Here is a 21,670-nt window from a genome sequence, read left to right on the forward strand (position 1 = left end):
AGCTGTTTTTCACTGCATGACTTCCAAATTGAAAGCCCTTTCAATTGATGAACCTTTGGTGATGGATGTTCAAAAATTAATCGTGAAAGAGATCAGTAAACGCATGGGTGGTATTGAGCAAGTTTCATCTTTAGCTATAAGCACTATATTGGAACCACGATTCAAAAGACTACATTTTGAAGATCCTATAGCTTGTGCAAATAGTGTCCGAAAATTTAATTAAATGATGGAAAAAGAGAAATAGGTAATTCAGAAAAAGTTTTAAAGAATTTCAGTTTTTGGAGTGACCGTCATACCCTGGTGCAAACAACTAAATCAGATAAAAATAAAGACAGTATTTCAGATGAGCATCTATCTACTAAAGAACACCAGTTATTAGATTAGAAAAAATCGCTTAGACGTATGGGCCGATACACCAGTTTCCAAAATTGTATAAATTTGCATATAAATATTTAACTATAGTAGCCAGCTCTGTACCATCTAAAAGACTTTGTTTCATAAAGCTTCGCAAGTTTTAAACCAACGACGTATCAGAATACAAGGGAGGAGAGTAAATAATTTTTATTTCTACAAAGTTTGGAATAAAAATCCTGGGATTTATAATTGAAGGGTTCGATGCAAAAACCAGTCAACTCCATTTTTTTTACCCAAATTCAGTTTTTATGTGCATCGTATATGAACAACGTTTGCACATCTTTTGGTGCAAGAATCAGCCATCTCCAATAAATATTAAGGTAAATATATGGCCTAAGGACTTGACTTCATCAATAAATACGAGTACTTAGGTGCAAGAATCGGTCAACTTCAAGAGATGACTGTTTCTTGCCACCAATGGCAACATTGGCAACATCGGAGAATCAGGCCACAGGCGATGACAAACCGAATACCATAGCGCATAGCATTTCAATTAATATTTGTTTTGAACATTGCAGTAGTGTGTCCTCAGTACGAATAAAGTGTAAAAAAGATCGTTGCATTATGAATATTAGTTCAAGTAGTGAATTTAGTGAGGAAGATCCATATGCAGATTCTGGGACTGACTACGTTTTATCGGATTCCTCCGATTCTGATGTTCCGAGTCATAGTCGACGTCGCACATAGGGGTATTTGAACGATTAGGCAACCAAAAGTCGATTTTTCAAAACAATAAGTACGTCTACGAAAATATTTGACTGAATTACAATAACCTTCCAAGAATAGTACCCAAGCCCTCCCGACCCCTGACCATCACTCACATTCGTGCACGGTCAGTCTGAATTAGATCTTGTCACCTCGTGCACGTGTATCGGTTCTCGGCGCTCCTATAAACGTTATTTACAAAGTGATAGTTTACTTTATTAAGTTTGTTTGCGTAGAAAAAAATCATGGATTCTCAAACAAGAGGTTAGTAACTTATAATATATATTAAAATCTATTTGATTTATTTTTCTATTTCACTTATATCGCTCTGAAAATAAGTTGTTTTTGATCCAAATTTTCTCAAAAAAAAATTATTTGTGTAGTAGATTTTCATTTCTATCGGAATAGATCGGGCAATTATTTTTGTTATTATGTATAAATCAATGTTATAGCTATTAGAAAGTTAAAGAATTTGCCACGGATAATTCGGATAATTAAAAATTTTGTACTTTGAAAATTATAAGATAATGAGAGAATTAAGGACTTAAATTTTCCGAAAATATTCTTTATCTGTTTTTGGCTTAAACGAAATATTTATTTGTTTTAGGTTCAGGGGGTACATCTGGAGTAAAGGTTGTAACCAGGAAATACTTGTTCGATCGCATCAGAAATGAAAATTTACCTAATTTAGAAGAAAAACTAAATTGTTTAAAAAATCAACTTTCGTCTAATGAAGACTACATTAATGACCAAATCGGAATACTGAAAAGCAATCTTGCGCATTTCAAATCAGAAATGAAGAAAAGATGGACGAAAGCCCATAATAGAGATGTATTTCTTAAATATAACGATTCTTGGCTCGAGAAGACCTTTGCGATTCCTGTTACCAATAGTACGGCAAATCGGCCAGACGACCTCATAAACTTTTGGAGATCCCAGTGAAAGAAGTAAACGAAGGAGAACACAAGATATTCGCTCCAACTTCGACGAAGATACTCTATTGCATGCTGCTCAAGTCAAGTTACAAGAAAGAGGAAAGAGAGACGCTTCCAATGTACTCAAAGGAATTATATGTTCGACCTTACCGTTAGACGATTATCGGAGTACCTAGAAGAGGTTTTACTATCGTTAAAAGAGAAAGAACGCGAAACGCTAAAATTAATCTGCAAATGGGGCTGTGATGGGACCCAGCAATCGCAGTACAAACAAAAACAAAAGTTTGATAGTGATGAGGACAGTGATTCCAATATATTTCAAAGCTGCTTTGTTCCTTTGAAATTAGGATGTGGACAAAAAAATGAAAAAACTGTATGGGAAAACCCCACACCCTCTTCTCCTAGGTTTTGCTGGCCAATAAGGTTTAGGTTTATCGAAGAGACCAGTGATACCACTAAAGAAGAAATTTATTATGTCAATAATTTTATTAACTCGCTTGTTGAAACCGATTTTGACTTATGTGGCCAACAATTTAGAGTCAAATATGAATTCCTAATGACAATGGTGGACTGAAAGGTCTGCAATGCTGCCACAGGAACTACATCGACAAGCCGATGTTATATTTGCGGTAATACTTCAAAAGATTTCAACAACTTAGAGCAAATAATTGTGTTGATGATGGGGTAAATTCAATTCGGACTCTCTGTATTACATGCCAGAATAAGAGTATTTGAAAGTATTCTGCATTTGGCTTACAAATTGCCAGTGAAAAAATATAGGACAAGAAAAACAGAAGCTGAAAAACAATTGGAAAAAGAAAGGAAAAAAGAAATCCAGGAGAGATTCCGCAAAGAAACTGGATTGCTTGTGGACATGCCAAAGGCGAATTTCGGCAATACAAATGATGGAAATACAAGACGAAGATTTTTCGAGAATCCCCAAGCTGCTTCAGAAATTACAGGTATTAATTTCGAATTAAAAGTGATTTTGTAGACTATTTCAAGCGGCCACAAAATTGACGATGATAAATACGATAATTACAAAAATGCAATAATTATAAAAAATTATATAAATTGAAATTCCATACACTCTAATGTTCGTTGGTTGTAACTCAGTTTTGCTGACAACCATAACTTTTGTCTTAGAAGTATTAAGTTTTAGCCCATATTCATAACATGCTTAAGTTACCCTGTTTACAAACCGTTGCAAATCTTTTTTATTGGAGGCAATTAGAACGTATGCGTCACACCATAAAGTATATCTATCTAAAAGGCAGACATAACAAGAGATTAAATAGGGCTATTTCTGCTCTATTGAAGTTTATAAGAGATAAACTGTTTGACCAATTAATAACAACACATAAAAGTAAATTGAGCACTAAATTTAAAGAACTAAGGTTCAGGCATAAGTCTAGCCCAAAACATGATCACAACTTAGTGACAAAAATGGATACTGTTTGGCAAGTTCCTTCATCAACAACTAAAGAAATATATTTGGTTGAGCAAAGGAAAGTTGATTGTGCTTGTAAACTCATTTGCTTAGAATGTGATGCTTGCTTTCACCAATATTCATGTACATGCATAGATTCAAGCATAGATATATGTGTAAACATATATATATATATATATATATATATATATATATATATATATATATATATATATATATTTAGTATGCCGATATGAACAACATAAACTGGGTGAAAAAAATGCAGTATCACTCATAACAGAAATGGAGTTGGATCAAGGTTTGTTGTGTTTTAAATATACATTAAAATAGTAAATCATGGGTGTAGAATAATGAATATCTACTTTTAAGATGTACAAATTCTTACAAGGATATGAGAGAGAACAGCACGGAAGACAAGTCGAAATACTTTGAGCTCCACAACTTTTACAGTTTTTGAAAAGAAACAGTGTAAATTTAAATAATAAACCGAAATATATCGAACCAGTGTACAGTCTATAAGTATACAGTATAAGTACAGTTAATATCTGTAAATACAGCTTCCAAATTGGCAGTAGTTTGATTACAAACATTGTTTTTATATACATAACGAAGAACATTATTTATATTTCGTGAAATTAAAATTGGAGAACATACAATCAAAGCACGTAAACTAATTACACCCGCTAATAGATTAGTTTTATCCAACGTATGTCCATCTATAACCCATGACATAATCGAACAGTCTTTAATCAATCTTAATAATCAAACATAAAATAAAATTCAATTACAGTGAGTGTTCAAAATGCCCTCCGTTTTTCGCGAATACACAAGTCTATTCTTTTTTCTAAAGATTCCATTAACCTTCTAAACGGTAGGGGATCAGCTATGATGTCATTAAATTGACATTGAATTCTTTCTTCCAATTCTTGGCGTGAATTTACCACTGTAGCATAGACTTTTTCTTTAATATACAACCAAACTGCAAAGGGTTAAAATCGCATGACCGAGGAGGCCAATGAATCGGAGCTTCTACCAATCCATCGATTCGGAAAATGATTACTCAACCAATTACGACACCTTCTATCAAAGTGTGGTAGAGCTCCATCGTGCATAAAAAATAAAGATCTTCGCTGTTTAGCGTTAAATCTTCTATTATCTCGAATAAGGAATTATTTAAAAAATCAAGATACATATCACCATTTAAATTTCCAGGTATAATATGATAACCTATTAATTTGTTACCTAAAGTTGCTGCCCAAACATTAACTTTAAATGAGTGTTGGTAATGTGATACCCTTTTGACTCGTGGATTCTCATCACACCAGTAGTGTGCATTATGGGAGGTAAACATACCTTGTCGCGTAAAGGTGGCCTCGTCCGTAAAAAGAATGCATTTAAAAAAATTTGGATTGTGGGCTGTCCTTTGTAGCAATGTTTCACAAAAATCCACTCTAACCGGTGGATCATCTGGCCAAGAGCTCTTGGACTTGTCTGTAATGATAAGGATGTAATTGCTGTTCTTTCAGTATCCGCCAAGTACTTGAAGAAGAAATATTTGTTTGTCTTGCTATATTCCTTACGTTAACTGTTGGATATTGATCAAGTAAATTTAAAATATTATTTTCGTTATTAATTGTTTTTGTTGTTCTTGGTCTACCAGAATTTATTTTATTTGGTCTCACATTCCTAGTTTCTCGACAAAGTCGTTCAACGGCTCTAAATGTTTTTTTTACTTGGTAAGTTTCTTCTAGAAAACTTTTCTGCATAACGTGTCACAGCTGCACTAGAACATCCTAAACATTCGCCTAAGGTTAATAACATGTCAGTGTATTCAATATTTGAGTACATTTTAATTTGATTTTACGAATAACAAGGTTTCAAAACTCTAATTATTGTTGATTTATCGTCATAACAATCAATAAATGTCAGATTTCCATGGCACACTTGGAGAAAATAGAGGTATACCTATTAGAACTTTATCATTAGTACGAGCATCAATTATTACTTCATAATTTTCAAATCAAAATATTCCGAAAACGGTCACAGTATCGAGTTTTACCAAGAGTACCTTTTTCGTGTAAAATTGAATGATGTTTAAGTTGATATATATAATAATTATTCTAATAAATTTACGGTCTTCTCCTGAAGAAGTCACAAAATTTATCACATTTGATAAACATCACGACAACTAACCTCAATTAGTGTAAGATGCAAAATAATTATTTTTTCTGTATTTTGTACTAATTTTGTTTATTGCAGCACCCTGATGATGCAAATAAAGATTTGCGAAAGCTTGGTAGACTAAAGAGAGTACTTGTTTGCCCTATCTTCCGCTGCACACCCAAATATTTGAGTTTTGTATATATATATATATATATATATATATATATATATATCTATATATACATATATATATATATATATATATATATATATATATATATATATATATACATATATATATATTACAAGTGATTATTTTGACCAAAAAATAATTTATAAATACGTAGGAATTATCAGGTAAAGTGGTCTGTAATAAAACTCTTTGTTTTTTCCTAGACTCAATATTTCGTCATTTATTTTAGAACTTCATCAGGAGTAAACTGTAAAATAATTTCAACATTACAAAAATGGCGTACACATTTAAAAAACACTTACAGAAATTAAAAGATTTCACAAATAAAAATTGACAAATAGAATAAAAAAAAAAGAATTAAAATTACTCCAAATGTAAAAATAAAAATATGACACTATGAAATAATAATAATCTAGCACTACGAAAATACCATCAAGTGGTGATTCTTGAGGATGCAGTCAGTCTATTTGGCTCACAAGACAAAGAAAAACTCTTTGACTTACTGTCAAGCTTTCGAATTTATTTTAATTCTTTTTTAAGACATCTGTGAACAAATCAATATAAAAATTATCTAGTTATAATTATTAATTGTCTTACTAGTCGTGAGATTACAGTTTATGTTATACTTTATGAAACGAAACATTACACATATTTTAAAATTTTTTTAAAATGCCGTTTCTTTAATTTCAGGTAAAATTTTGTGTAATAATGTAAATAGAACATGTTTTAATAAATCTTTAATTTCAGAAACTCAGTTGTGTTATTAATTATCAAAAGAAACCTTATAAAACGACATTTTTGGTCATGGAAAAATTGAGATTCCAATTCATAATACTAGGATCATCAGACAGTAAATAAAATGAAATCTGTATTGCCTCAATTGAGACTCCAGGTGGTCGTATTTTTGATATCCCAGACGAATTTAAGCAGGTAAATAAACATAGGTACAGTTTGTCAAACGTAGGAAAAAGTTTAAAAATCTCACAATCGCCATAACACTGCATGGCGATTGTAAGATTTTCAAACTCTTTCCTACGTTTGACAAACTATACATACATATCTAGATCCAGTACATTTACATAAGTAAAAACTCATTGAAAAAAAAAGAGGTCCAAAACGAAATATATAGATCCCAATAGATGATGAAATAAGTAAAATTTATTTGGATGAAGGTGAAAATTTACAATTTGGTGACCAGTATTTAGAAGAAAAACTACGACCAGGTGCTGTTAGCTATGAAGATTTACCAAACATTCAAAATGTGGGGAAGCTAACAAAAGTTTTTAATTGAAAAATTCTCCATTAAAATGACAAATGTTAGAAAATGGAGTTTGATGAAAATTTGAAATTTTAAATGAAAAGCTTGAAATTTTAAATGATGAAGATAAAATAGAAAGTTGGAGACATCCACTTGAAAAACAATGTTTAGATGGGTGTGGTAGTATGTTAATTAAATATACAGTGAAATCAGATTGAAAAACTTGGAAAACAAACTTTTGTGATACTTATGAAAAAAAAAGGTTGGTCCCAATTAAAAAGGGGCTTTTACATTCAAATCACAAACTAGTTCTCTATTAGAATATGCCACAAAAAAGAAAGATTATTATTAGAAGTTAATAAGTTAATTGACAATAACACACTAATAAACCTGATTGTGTTAGGTTTACCAGAAAACATCATGAACAGACTTGATAAAGATTCACTGACTTCAACTACTCACCTTTTCAGCACTTAGAAAATAAGGAAAGTGAAAAAGTATTCTTACACTATAAAAGAAATGTTAAAGAAAAATAAATTAGAAACAAAGATTAGACAGAGAGCGAAAGCATAAACGTACCATCTATGAAAAACTTAAAAAAGGAACACGCTACCACCATGAATCAACTTGTTGGTTTAAAGCTTTAAAGGATAGACGATTTCTCCTAACAAAAACTCTATCTGGTGGCGTTGTGCATAACTATTCAAATAGACCTAAATATATAACATTAGATTTATCTATTATCAAAATCGCATTTGTTTTGTCTTGTTACTAAAGCTTATTTTGGTATCTACGCTAAAATTTTTAGTATTATGGACAACATAATGGACCAAAATCAAATATTGTTTTCTGTAGTTGAATATTTTAAATACCTAGGAGGGAATGAAAATTCTAGAAGAGTTTATGAAGGCGAGGAAGTCTTTCGAGCAGGTCACATAATTATGTGTGGTAAATTACCTACAGAAAAGCAAAACTGCATTGTAATTTATGCTCTTTGCTTACAAACCATTGCCTTGCAATCATCGCAGCATGTAATCAAAGGACAATTAAATATTAAAAATAATATAGCAAGTGTTCATAAGATGAAATGATCTTGTAAAGGTGGAAACAGTGGCTATTGTAAACATATTTCAGCCGTGTTATTACATTGTACCAGGTAATAATTTTTAGTACAAATATATTGTTAAATCAAAGTATATATTGCTGGTTTATTATTTTTAGAATACCTTTGGAAACTTTAGAAGAGCTATCCCAAACAGATTTACAATGTGCTTGGTCTCTAAGGAAAGCAACCAGCAAAGACCAATATAAAGCTGTCTCCATACTAGAAATGCCTTGTTATAAGGATCAATGGTCCAAACCAATAACCACAATCTCCAGTGAAGAGAAAAAAAATATTTTAGAAACTCTTTTATTGCATGGTCCAAAATCTGCATTACATTTGAATCGGTAATTTTTTAGCGATTTATCCTCATTGTTATTATTAATTGTATTTGTATATTGTAGGGTAGGCAGAAGAGAATTACCAACTAACAGTTTGGAAACAGTTTACCCAAATAACAATCACCATCTGAACATACTACTTAATAATGCCAGCCAATCTGTTATTATGATGGAACTAGAAGGCTTAACGGTTGAGATTAAGGATTGTTGTAAGGATTTTGTGCAATCTCATTTTATGGATGATACAGAACCTGTTGCAACTACAACAAAAATGTCACAAAGAGAATGGCATGAACAGCGTAAGTATCGAATTACAGGCTCTAGAATATATGGCATATATGTTTAGATTGGGTCGCCAAAGCTGAAAACTATTTCAATCCAATGCATTTCAGAAACAAATTATTTATTAAGCATGGGTTGAAGTATGAAGCTGCAGCACGTGAATGCTTTGTCAAAGCAACGGGACAAACAGTGTGCACTAATTGTTTCTCATAATAACAATTGGTTGGCATATTCTCCAGATGGTGTTATTTTTAATAACGAAAATCCCGTAGCATTGGTTAAAATAAAATGTTCAATGGAAGGTAAATTATAATCACATATTCATAACAAGTTTTTTATAAGTATTCTTTTTTGCAATGGTTAGGTAAAGAAAATGGTCAATACTCACAATCTTTTATCCTTTATTGATGTTAAATATTGGCTATCTGTTTAGAGACTCATAATTTATGTCCCTCAGGCCAGAATAAGAGGTTTGTTGTTAAAAAACAAAGTTATAAGATATCAGTTACAAGTAGGCTTACAGCTAAGGTGTATGAATGCATTCAAAGTTGTCATCTCCTCAAGACAGGACTACATCACTCAGGTGTCAGGTTGCGACTTGTTTTTAGTTGTGTGTTTTTTCAAAAATAAACAATTGTATCAAACTATTATGTGGCTAAATGAATTTGTAGTCCAACTAAAAAAGTCTTAACCTGACACCTGAGTGAACATGGTCCTCTCGTGAGGAGATAATGACTTTGAATGCATTCACACGTGTTAGTTGCAAACCTACTTGTAACTGATAACTTTGTTTTTTAACAGCAAACAATCAAAACCTCTTATTCTGGCCTGAGAATGGAACATAAACTGTAAGTCCCGAAAGCCCCCTTACTTTACATAACCATTGCATTTATGGACTCACACTTGCAACCGTTTCATCATTATTCTTTTTTTGTAGGTGCTACAAAATCAGTCTTTGACATTCTAAGAACATTAAATTGCCTAAAAAAGAATGAAAATAACATATCGATAGCCTAATTCTGACAGATCGTAACCCACAAAAAATTGAAAATTCATATTTTTGTGCCAAAGGCAACCAACCGTGCATCCCTATATGCTGTTAAATTCTCGTAACCTAAATAAAATAGTAAGGTAGCTATTCCCGCGATTTCTAACAAGTCCTAACCCGCTCGTGTTGTTTTAACTCATCTTATCCCACAGTGTAGCTTGAATGGCAAAGCGTGTTGGTAGTAATTCGTTTGACCTTTAAAATTAGTTTATAAATCAGCTATAAAATAGGTAAGTCATTGATTTTCTTTACGCAAACGTTAAAATAAGTGTATTGTCTGCATATCATAAAATAGAATACCGTTAATATTTTTTTATTTCATTAAAAACCTCATTTAGATCCAAGTGTGGTTTACGATGTATTGGAACAGGTTATGTATAATTCTTTATTTTGAGGGTTACGTCCGTTTCCTTTTTTCAATCTATGAAAGACATTTTTTCTGTAATCATGAAAATACAACAAAAATTGTTTTTCTGATGGAAGAAATTTTGTGGTAATACAGTATTACTGACACTGTATTATTATACATTTTTACTATAATGTAAAATATAAACGGTAGTGCGTTTTTCACATTTGTACCAGTTATAGTTATATTGGTGAAAATATGACAACCAATAAAAATTTACAAATCGAATTTTAAGAACGTACTTACAATAAATGATTTCTTTTTTACAGATATGCATTCAAGAACAGCAAAAATATTGGAAAACGCTAGGCTAGTAGCGGCAAATCTGGACGAAGTTCATAGAAGTTGTACTGAAGAGATAACTTTAGTACAATCAGCGAAAAGTTTGGAAGTGCTTAGTACATCAGAAGCACATGACGGTGGTGTAATTTATGATATGATAGTAACAGAAGAACATCCTCTCAACGATTCATCTGGCATTCTGAATATTGAAAATGACACCTACATAATGACTGAGCTTACCAACTTAAATCAAACTTTTGAGAATCCAGTACTCGATAGCACATCCAATCACACGAACTTTCATATAACGGTAGACAAACTCGATAATATCACAACTGAACCAGACGATCAAAGATTGAAAGAACAACTCCTTGCTGACTATTTGGAAGATAAAGTACCTCAGAACAAAAGAGCCGACCAAAATCTTGGCGAAGTTTTTGAAGAAAAACCCCATTATAAAAATGAAGATTAAGTTTCTGAGCAGGCTGCCTAAAATAGAGAGCCACTATTACCGCAAGTCTACTGGAAAGTTAGACCTGGAACATAATTTCAAATCGAAAACTGAAGTATATAATCTTTATAAAGAACAATGTAAAGACAGGGAGGTACCATTATCAAATTGTAAATTCTCTACAGAATTTAGCATTGTTTAAACCACGCAAGGATCAATGTGATATATGTTCATCTTACAAGATAAACAAGTTCCAGATGAACAATACGCATCCCACATTAGAGCAAAAGACCTAGCACGCGTCGAAAAAGAAACCGATAAAACCAGAGCCATCCATAAAAAAATTTACTGTTTTGTCGTTGATGTGCGGGCATTCAAATTGTGTCCAGTGTTACAGGCTAGTTCTTTGTACTATAAAACAAAGCTACAAGTACATAACTTTACAGTATATAACTTGGAAAACCATCGCAGCATGAATTTTGTTTGAAATGAGACCGAGGCAGACCTTGATTCATCTCTATTCACTACGTGTTTAATAAAACATCTAGAACAATATTTAGTAGATAGGGTGTCACTTCAGTCCACTTTTTTCCCCAGATTCTGGGGAAAAACCGCTCGCTACCCTATGGTGAATATGGCAAATTTCCCCAGACCCCTGACACAGATTTCCCCAGATTCGACCTAACCTAACGTAACCTAACCAAACCGAACCTAACCTAATTCTTCTTCTTTTACGAATTCTTCTTCTTTTACGTATGACCTAACCTAACGTAGCCTAACCAAACCTAACGTAACCTAACCAAACCTAAACGCGAAGATAGCGTCAATTCTTCTTCTTTTACGCAACATCAATTCTTCTTCTTTTACGTTTGACCTAACCTAACTTAACCTAACCAAACCTAAACGTGAAGATAGCGTCAATTCTTCTTCTTCTTCTACGCAACATCAATTCTTCTTCTTTTACGCAACGTGAAGATATCGTCTATTCTTAACCTACGAAGCGCGTACTGTGTGTGTGTGTGTGTGTGTGTGTGTGTGTGTGTGTGTGTGTGTGTGTGTGTGTCTGCTACCCTCTGCTACCCTCTGTGTGTCTCTGCTACCCTCTGCTATGCTCTGCTAGCCTCTGCTACGCTCTGTTACGGTATATGTGTCTTTGCTGCCCTCTGCTCCTAATCACCATCGTTTTTCTTTCACCTTCATAGAGACCAAGAAACGAATACACAAAGTATAAAATATAAGCCTTTATATTAAGACAGAGACTAAGAAACGAATACACAAAGTATAAAAATACACAAGTTATAAGCCTTTATATTAAGACAGAGACTAAGAAACGAATAAGACAGAGACTAAGAAACGAATACACAAAGTATAAAAATACACAAGTTATACGCCTTTATATTAAGACAGAGACCAAGAAACGAATACAGAAAGTATAAAAATAATAAAAAATACAAGTTTTACATACAACACTGTGATACCTTTATATTTAAAAAAAAAGACATGTACAAATATTGTTTATTTACATTACATTAGTATCCAAAAAGCACGTCTGGATAAGCTTCCTCCATCTTTAGTAAGCGATTAGGATATGCCAACCAAAATCGTCCCTTTTTCACAAAACCTAGTAGGTCACGTAGCGTCTTATCCAGGTAACCATTATTCAAATATCTGATAAGTCTGCGTCGGAAATCAGTATTTTTAATTATTTGATGTAATTTAATTTGAACGTCGTCTGTTAATGCCTCAATTTGCATTTTCATGCGTAAAAGTCGTTCTTCTCTAAGTATTCGTTTTGCTTCCAATCTCCTTTGATTTTCATTCTCTCGGTTTGACCGTTGCTCAGCTTCTTCTTTTGATTCTTCGTAATAGTGAAGTGTGTCACATGATATGGACACAGTTCTAGTTTCGTTCCAATTGTTCATTTGGAATAGTCGTTTACACCCGCAAGGTTTTTCAGATTCACATATTGTATCATAAGACATTATGTCACATAACCAGAGGAATCTAAACGACGCGTGAACGGTAGGAATATCTGAAACAGAATAAAGTGCTGAATTAGGGTATAAGGTACACGTTCATCCATAAGAATCAATGTAAAAAAGTGTGGGATTTAGCGCATTTAGTAAAATTGAGTACATTAGCTGTAAACAACCAAAGTTATATCCTCGGTCGGACGGAAGATTAAATGGTATAACATTATGCTCAAAAGGCCTCTGAAATGTGCAGATTTGTGCTTGTTCTTCCATAAGAATCAATGTAAAAGTGGTGCATTTATCGCTTTTAGTCAACTTGATTACATTAGTTGTAAACAGACAAAAAATCTTGATTACCCCCACCACTTTCATCATTAACACACTCTGAGTAATACCAGCAAGCGTTCATTCATCGAATAACAGTCAAAGCAGACACATCGCAGTATGGCCAATCTTATGAAACAGTACATTCAGTTAAACTTAATTAAGACATGTATTGAGCAAGAATTTATTCGGGCCAACTACGCAGGCGCGTGTTTACCGACTAGTTTAATATTGCATGAAGTCGCAAAACAATATGGAATAACAACAAAGGTCGTAGTAGGTACAAAGTTTTACTCAAATGGAGTTACAATCACACCACATTTCTGGAATGAGCATAATGAAATAATATACGATCCAACAGACGCAATTACAAAACATCATCTACCTTATCAAATAGAATTTACTATGATAAAAGGAATGTTCATGCGTAAAAATGATGAAGACAGAAAAATGGTTGATATATATCACGATTTTAAGAAAAACAGATCGACGGCAGCATATTTTGAGGAGGCTCCGGAATCTCTACTAGAGTTACGTAAAAACATTTTTATTGCTGTAGCACAGATACTAGGAAATAAATAAATAAAAGTAATGTTCTAAAGTAATTGTTTTTTTTTAAACCCATTGTTGAAATGACCTACCTACGAAGAAAATGTTCTATGAAACCTCTAAAAAATATATAAAATAGTACTTACGTTTTTAATTTTTGTAGCCCAAACACAAACAATCACCTTATCGCCAAGGTTCTTGTAGCACAAACACCCACTGTTACTTTTCGTACATGTTGACTGGCACAAACACTCACTGTTACTTTTCGTAAACGTTGACGGGCACAAACAACCGTTGTTACTTTCGCAATGTTGACTGCAGACTGGTAGTACAAAACGTATTCGTTCATTAAATAGACAGGCTGTTATGACGTAACTCACGCTTAAACCATGTTGCGCAATATTTCGTAAGACTATTCATTTATGCATCACATGCCGGGCTTAATTATTAACTAGACCGGAATGTGCACCTGTTTCCGGCATTCGTGTGAATATATTTTATCTCACATTAACTAGAATTCCAAAGTGCACGTGTTTCCGGCTATATATCGTGGGAGATGTGTTAAAAGGAAATGTCCAACCGGTGATCCATCGTTGAATGCATACACATTTGGTATATTCGCGTCTATATGACTAAGCCAATTTAAGATGAACATAATCTAGTACCATATAACAATATAAAGTAGAAAATAGTAAAATATATTGTAATATTTTTATTCTTTGTTTAAAGTACAAAGTACAGTAACTAGATGTCCCTAGTACCTTACTGACTAAAACGTTGTTGAAAACAAATAGATACTAGTAACCGGGTATATACATGCTACTTAATATTTTAAAATTATTCGCAGCCACGATGTTGAAGGGAATAGACGTATTAGTTTTTATGCTAACGTTCGCAAGCGTGTTTTGCAATGATTTCTCGGAAAAAGACGCTATTGCCTATCTAAATCAATATGAACAGATCGATAATAGTACAGATTTCTCTACTTTGATAATTAACTTTCAAGAAAAGTATAATTTACCAGTGGATGGTTTGCTTAATAATGCAACAATCAAATTGATGCGTCGTCCGCGTTGTCAACACAGTGATAACGAATTTATAGTGGCTTCTCCATGGCACAAACAACACCTGCGATGGTATTTTCCTCAAAGAACGCCCAAGGCCCAAAAAGACGCAGAAATGGCATTTCAGACGTGGCAAAATGTTTCAACCTTAACATTCACAATGGTTACAAATCCTACGCTAGAGCCACCAGATATAACCATAACTATGGTTAGGGGAACTCATCATTTTAGAGCAAATTGTATGGGAGATGCCGAATGTCCTACTAGATTTGTTGGAGGTGCTGCTTTAGGACATTCATACTTTCCTCATCCCGCAGACACCTGTACAGAGATACATTTAGATATAACGAAGCCCTGGCATTTTGGAAACGACTCTATACCTGAAGGCCGTATAAGTTTTCTTATGGTACTGGTTCATGAAATTGGGCATGCTCTTGGAATCGGTCATAGTGGAACACAAAGTGCTGTCATGTATAGTATGTATCAGCATAAGATTAGTGGTCTACATAAGGATGATATAACCGCAATACAATATCTATATGGGCCTAACAATACCTATGCTCCAAACCCAAAGTTTACAACAACTAGCTCAACAACAACAACAACTCGTAAGCAAACGACCCGCTCAAGGTATACAACGGTACATACACCAACAACAACTAGTTCGACAACGTCAAGACCAACAACAACTAGTTCGACAAGACCAAGGCCTAGTAAGCAACCGAAAAATTTGTGTGATATTGTTCCAGATTTTATGTTTTTAGCCACTGCTCCAGAGTTTTCAAATTACCGATTATATATCGCCCGCGATAAATTTATATGGAAACTAGACTTGAACGAAATGATTATTCCATCTCAGCCTGAACTTCTTGCTGATTATGTTCCTGCAGAATTACGTCAATACACTTTACAACACATTTTTCAAACAACAGCCGGTGATTTGGTTACAATTGTGCCACCAAACAAATATTTCTCAGCATCCTTTCCTAGCATTCAATATATTGATAATTTTACACTTAATATACCCAAGAAGGCCCACATCAATGCTATTTTTCAATCAAATTCCGGGCAATCCTATACATTTTACAACAATATGTCATATATAGAATTTTCTAATGATTTTACTAGCGAGGTAAGAAGAGGCTGGATAAAAGACATATTTCCGGGAATACCTGAAGATATTTCTCTTGCACTTCGATGGATTGATGGCCATATTTACTTTTTCCGTCAAAATACTTACTATAAATTTAATGAATTTACTAGAAAAGTTGTGGCCGCTGGACAATTTAACTGGAATCTATTTGGAGTGCCTTGCCCAAACGAAAATATCTTACAACAATTAAAAACTCTAATATCTAAACTTGTATCTGTATATAATTAAAAAAAAAAGTGTAAAAGATGTGTTTTGTATTTACGAGTAATAATAAAAATTGTAAAAAATATATGTTTTTTATTTATCAAATTCCCGGAAGAAGCTAACATTATATTTACTATGTAACATGTGTTCAAAGCCAAATATTATGTTAGAATTGTAAAGAAAAAGATTTTTAGCTAAACTGCAATATATTTACGACTTAAAATGTTAGATAATAAGTAACAAAAAATATAAGTTTATACAGAATAGTTACAGGGATATGTTAGTCATCGGGATGGATATACACCTATCCAAACATATTTAAGGTATTGGTACTGTTGGACGAGTCCATTTAACTCACAAAATAGGGGAGTTCGCTATGCAAACGGCAAACTTTTTTTTTCAATTTCATTTAAATCTATACCACAGATAAGGACAAATAGCAGTTTTATGTAATAATTGAATGTTATGTTATTATTAAGTGATGTGTCTTTAAACAAACTCGCCCTAGTTTTTCAAAATCACTAATATTTGGCACGTTTCAAGGTCAACAAAGAGGTATAAAAGAACGCCCTAATAGAAGCCCTGTTCATTCTGCTGTCAACCTTCAACGAGTACGTCACGCTATAACTTTGACTGTGAACGTTGTGATTTGTTAGTGTCCAGTGTTGTTGTTGTTGTTGTTGTTCTCAAGGCGATCATCATGGTCTGGTCTTTAATTACCACAGGTAAACGTTTTATTTCTAAATTTAACACTTATTTAAATTCGTTTCAATTACGTTATGAAGAGTGCAAAGGTAATTTAAATATTGATTTAGCAAAGATATTAGAAAAAGGTATACAGGATGCTAAAGAAGGAGCCGGCTTTCAAAAAGGGGATAAAATTCGTATAATTGTTCGTAATGAAAATTTTAAACATCCCATATCAACAGGTACTGAAACAGATTTAAATACGGATAATATCTTGGCTCATATCGAAAACATTGTAACTTCTGACGAGTCGGTTCAAGTCGAAGATACTATATTTGATATACAAATTTTCAAGATACCTAGGGGTAGCGGCCGACATAAAATTATAAATTTGGCAGAGGACCGTCGCACCAAGAAAAGCATTACCCAGATTAAAAATACCGACACTTTATGCGGGGCTCGAGCAGTTATAGTGGGCTTAACATACGTCACAAACGAGATTTTGGGCCACAAATTGATCAAAAGCGATGCTCATAGCATACGTATAGGTCGAAAATTGCAGACTGATTTGGCCGAAAAACTTTGCAACCTGTTGGGCGGTTGTTATAACGATGGCTTTACGTTGGATAATTTTAAGAAGGCAGAGGAGTTATTGGATGTGCAGATAAAGATTATTTGTGCAGAAAATTTCAACACAATCATATACGAGGGCCCCGAAAAAACAGCCAAGATTTATTTGTATAAAAACGGGAATCATTTTGATGTTATAAACAATTTAAAGGGTCTTTACGGTAGTCGTTTTTATTGTGCGAAGTGTGATACCCCTTACAGTCATAACCGTGTACACAAATGCAAGAAATCACCACTTTGTACGATTTGCAAACATCCCGAGCATGACTTGACTACAAAAAGCAAAGTTTTGTGCAAGGACTGTAACCGTTATTGCTACAACAATGAATGTTTAAGAAACCATACAGAAGCTTGCAAAGAAGTATTTAAATGTGACAAATGTAATAAACTATGCAAGAGAGATAAGGAGCATGTATGCGGTTACTCCATGTGCAGAAACTGTAATACCTTTGTAGAAATAGCTACGCATCAGTGTTACATGATGAAAAAACTAGCCAAAGGAGGAGTTTGTACTGTAGCCTGTACTTGCAATAACAGATCAAGCGTGATAAATTCAGGCTGTAAAGAAAATCACAAACAGTCACAAAGTTGCAAAGACCCTTGTATATGTAACAATCTCTCTGAAGAAAAAATAATGAAATGCTCTTACAACGAAAGATATATATTCTTTGATTACGAGGCAATGCAGGATACAGGCATTCATGTACCGAATCTTGTAATTGCGCAGGATTTCGACGGACATAAATTTGTTTTTAAAGACAATGAAGAGTTCTGTAGATGGTTAATTTCCGAGAAACATAGAAATTATACAGCGATAGCCCACAATAGTAAATCATACGATTCATATTTCATTTTAAAATATTGCGTGGAAAACACGATAAAGCCGTACACTATCTACAACGGGTCAAAACTTATGCTTTTGGAAGTCGAGGCTCTTAAACTGAAAATAATAGACAGCTCTAATTTTGTAGCCGGCCCCCTGTCCGGTTTTCCTAAAACTTTTGGTCTGCATGAATTAAAGAAAGGCTATTTTCCTCACTTTTTCAACACTCCTGAAAATACTCACTACGAAGGCTGCTTACCAGATATTGCGTATTATGGACCCAACACAATGAAAACAAAACAAAGATCTGATTTTAAGAAATGGTACGATGAGCATAAAAATGACCACTTTGTGTTACAGAAAGAGCTCCATACCTATTGCGATTCAGATGTTGATATTTTACGACGTGGGTGTTTGGAATTTCGCAAGGAATTTTTAGAAATAGCAAACATAGACCCATTTCAATATCTGACTATTGCCAGTGTGTGTATGGCCATATATAGATCTAAATATCTTCGAACAAACACCATTGGCGTTGTAAAGCAGGAGATAAAGGAGACATATAGCAGGGCATCAATAAAATGGCTCAATCAATTTTCTAACGTCCAACATGCTCTTAATGGCGGAGAAGTGACAATTTGCGGTGCAAAAGTTGATGGTTTCTCGGAAGAGTCAAATACTGTGTACCAGTACCACGGTTGCTTCTGGCATGGCCACCCAGAATGCTTTAAGAACGACACAGTTAACCACGTCAACAATGAGACAATGAGTGACTTGTACGAGAGAACAATAAGACGATCAAAACAAATAAAAGAAGCAGGGTACAACTTGGTAGAAATGTGGGAATGTGAGTGGTTAAAATCCAAAGAATGTAAAAACGCCGCAGATCCTCAACTTATTGAACCCTTAAAGCCTCGTGAAGCATTCTTTGGCGGTAGAACAAACGCCATAAAACTAAACGTGACTGGGAAAAAGCTCAGATACATAGATATTGTATCACTGTATCCAACCGTACAATATTACGATCAATATCCAGTTGGCCACCCTACAAAAATACATGCACCTGAAGTATACGATCCTAATTGGTTTGGTCTAGTACATTGCCAAATACTACCGCCTACTGATTTATACCATCCTGTATTACCTGTCAAAACTGACAAATTAATGTTTCCACTGTGTAATCAATGCATCTTGGAAGATTGCGAAAATTGTGATCATGATGACTCGGAAAGAATGCTGAGGGGTACATGGACAACTCTAGAAATTAATAAGGCCTTAGAAAAAGGGTATAAAATAATAAAAATTCACGAGGTGTGGCATTTTGAGCAAACATCGACAGATTTATTCAAGGGATATGTCAAAGATTTTATGAAGATCAAATTAGAAACTAGTCCACATACGTATGCCACAAATGAAGAGTACGCTCGGGCTGTAAAAGAGCAGATGGACATAGAGCTCGATTTATCTAAAATAGCCCCAAATCCCGGTAAACGAGCAGTCGCTAAAATATGCCTAAATAGTCTATGGGGTAAATTTGGCCAAAGAATGAATATGAAACAGACAGAGTATGTTGTGGACATTAAAAGATGGTACGAAGTTTTGATGAACGATAAAATAAATTTAACAAACGTCACATTTATTAATGATAATATAGCACAAGTCTCTTACGATTATAAAGACGTGTTTGTGGAAGACCCAACATCTACGAATATTTTTGTGGCATTATTTACGACCAGTAACGCTCGTCTAAGACTGTACGAGATGATTGATAGGCTAGGAGAAGCAGTTGCCTACTTCGACACAGACTCCATTGTTTACATTGATGATGGCCTAAACACTGTCGAAACAGGTGAAATGTTGGGCGATTGGAATGATGAGTTGCCTGAAGATGACTACATAGTTGAATGGCTCAGTACAGGTCCTAAAAGTTATTTTTACAAAACAGCCAAGGGCAAAGAGGTGACTAAAATCAAAGGTTTCACTTTAAACTACGAAAACAGCCTAGTACTCAATGCCTCCGCCATGAATGACATCATACACGATCCAACCAAAGAAATTAAGCTCACGTATGACCAGATCGGTAGGGATACAGAGACCAAAGATATTGTTACGAGAAAAAGGGTATCAAAGACTTTCAAGATGGCCTACAAGAAACGAAAAATAATACAAAGTGATGACTCATTAATTGACACAACACCTCTTGGCTTTCAAAAATTATAATAATAATATTACGCATTAGACATTGTACCTCATTCTTTATTAGACGCTGTTACAGGAAAGACGTGTTTTGTCTCGCTCGTGTTTTCGATAAATTTTGATTTTGTATAAATTAACAATGTCTGATCAATGGTCAATAAATATTATAAATCAGCGAGAAATAAAAAAATTCAACGCTTATCTATGCACTTTTCAAGTTAATTGTGACAACTTTAAAATAGGTGAAGGTTTAGAACAAGACAAAGACTATCTAAAAGACCATTTAGAGACCGCTCTTGAGAATATAAAAAAGCAAGCTGGCTACACAACAGGTGACAAAATCAGAATTGTTGCCTTAAATGATGACTTTAGACACCCGATATCGACAGAAACAAATTCAAGTGCCAATATGTCAAAGTTATTAGAACAAATTAGCAATATATCGACATCTAACACTGCTGTCCACCTGAGAAATACAAAATTTGATGTACAAATCTTGAAAATACCTAATCCGAAAAACCACTGATCTTCCTATGATGATGATGATGACGTTAGACACCCGATATCGCCAGAAACAAGTTCAAGTGCCAATATGTCAAAGTTATTAGAACAAATTAGCAATATATCGACATCTAACGCTGCTGTCCACCTGAGAAATACAAAATTTGATGTACAAATCTTGAAAATACCTAATCCGAAAAACAATGATCTTCCCCGGGTATGGTAACTTTCTGCAGTATCAACGATGATGATTATATGAGATAATGGTTCCAAACCCAAGTATCAAGAAAGAAAATATAACAAAAATTATTAATATTGTATAAAGTTGAAAATTATGTACATAAAATAAAAATTATTGTAATCTTTTAAGGTATTAATACAATACATATATAAAAATTGTAAAATTTATGGACACATAAAATACCAAATTGTAATTAGTATTAATAAATATAATAATAATAAAATATAAAGTTTTTCATTTATAAGACATTCTATATTGTTTAGCAAAAAAAAAAAAAAAAATAACGGTCTCAGAA

General features: G+C 33.6%; 2 protein-coding genes across 2 annotated transcripts; both read left to right on the plus strand.

Moving 5' to 3' along the window:
• Positions 1-14,728: 14,728 nt before the first annotated feature.
• Positions 14,729-16,321, plus strand: LOC140451047 (matrix metalloproteinase-18-like). The gene has a single exon (XM_072544766.1). The coding sequence runs from the start codon at positions 14,729-14,731 to the stop codon at positions 16,319-16,321; it is 1,593 nt and encodes a 530-aa protein (XP_072400867.1).
• A 676-nt stretch (positions 16,322-16,997) lies between these two features.
• Positions 16,998-20,657, plus strand: LOC140451049 (uncharacterized). Its single transcript, XM_072544767.1, has one exon. It carries the CDS (start codon positions 16,998-17,000, stop codon positions 20,655-20,657), a length of 3,660 nt encoding a protein of 1,219 aa, XP_072400868.1.
• The last annotated feature ends 1,013 nt before the right edge of the window (positions 20,658-21,670 follow it).

This window comes from Diabrotica undecimpunctata, chromosome 9 (genome assembly GCF_040954645.1).
Source record: "Diabrotica undecimpunctata isolate CICGRU chromosome 9, icDiaUnde3, whole genome shotgun sequence".
In the NCBI taxonomy this organism is placed as follows: Eukaryota; Metazoa; Arthropoda; class Insecta; order Coleoptera; family Chrysomelidae; genus Diabrotica; species Diabrotica undecimpunctata.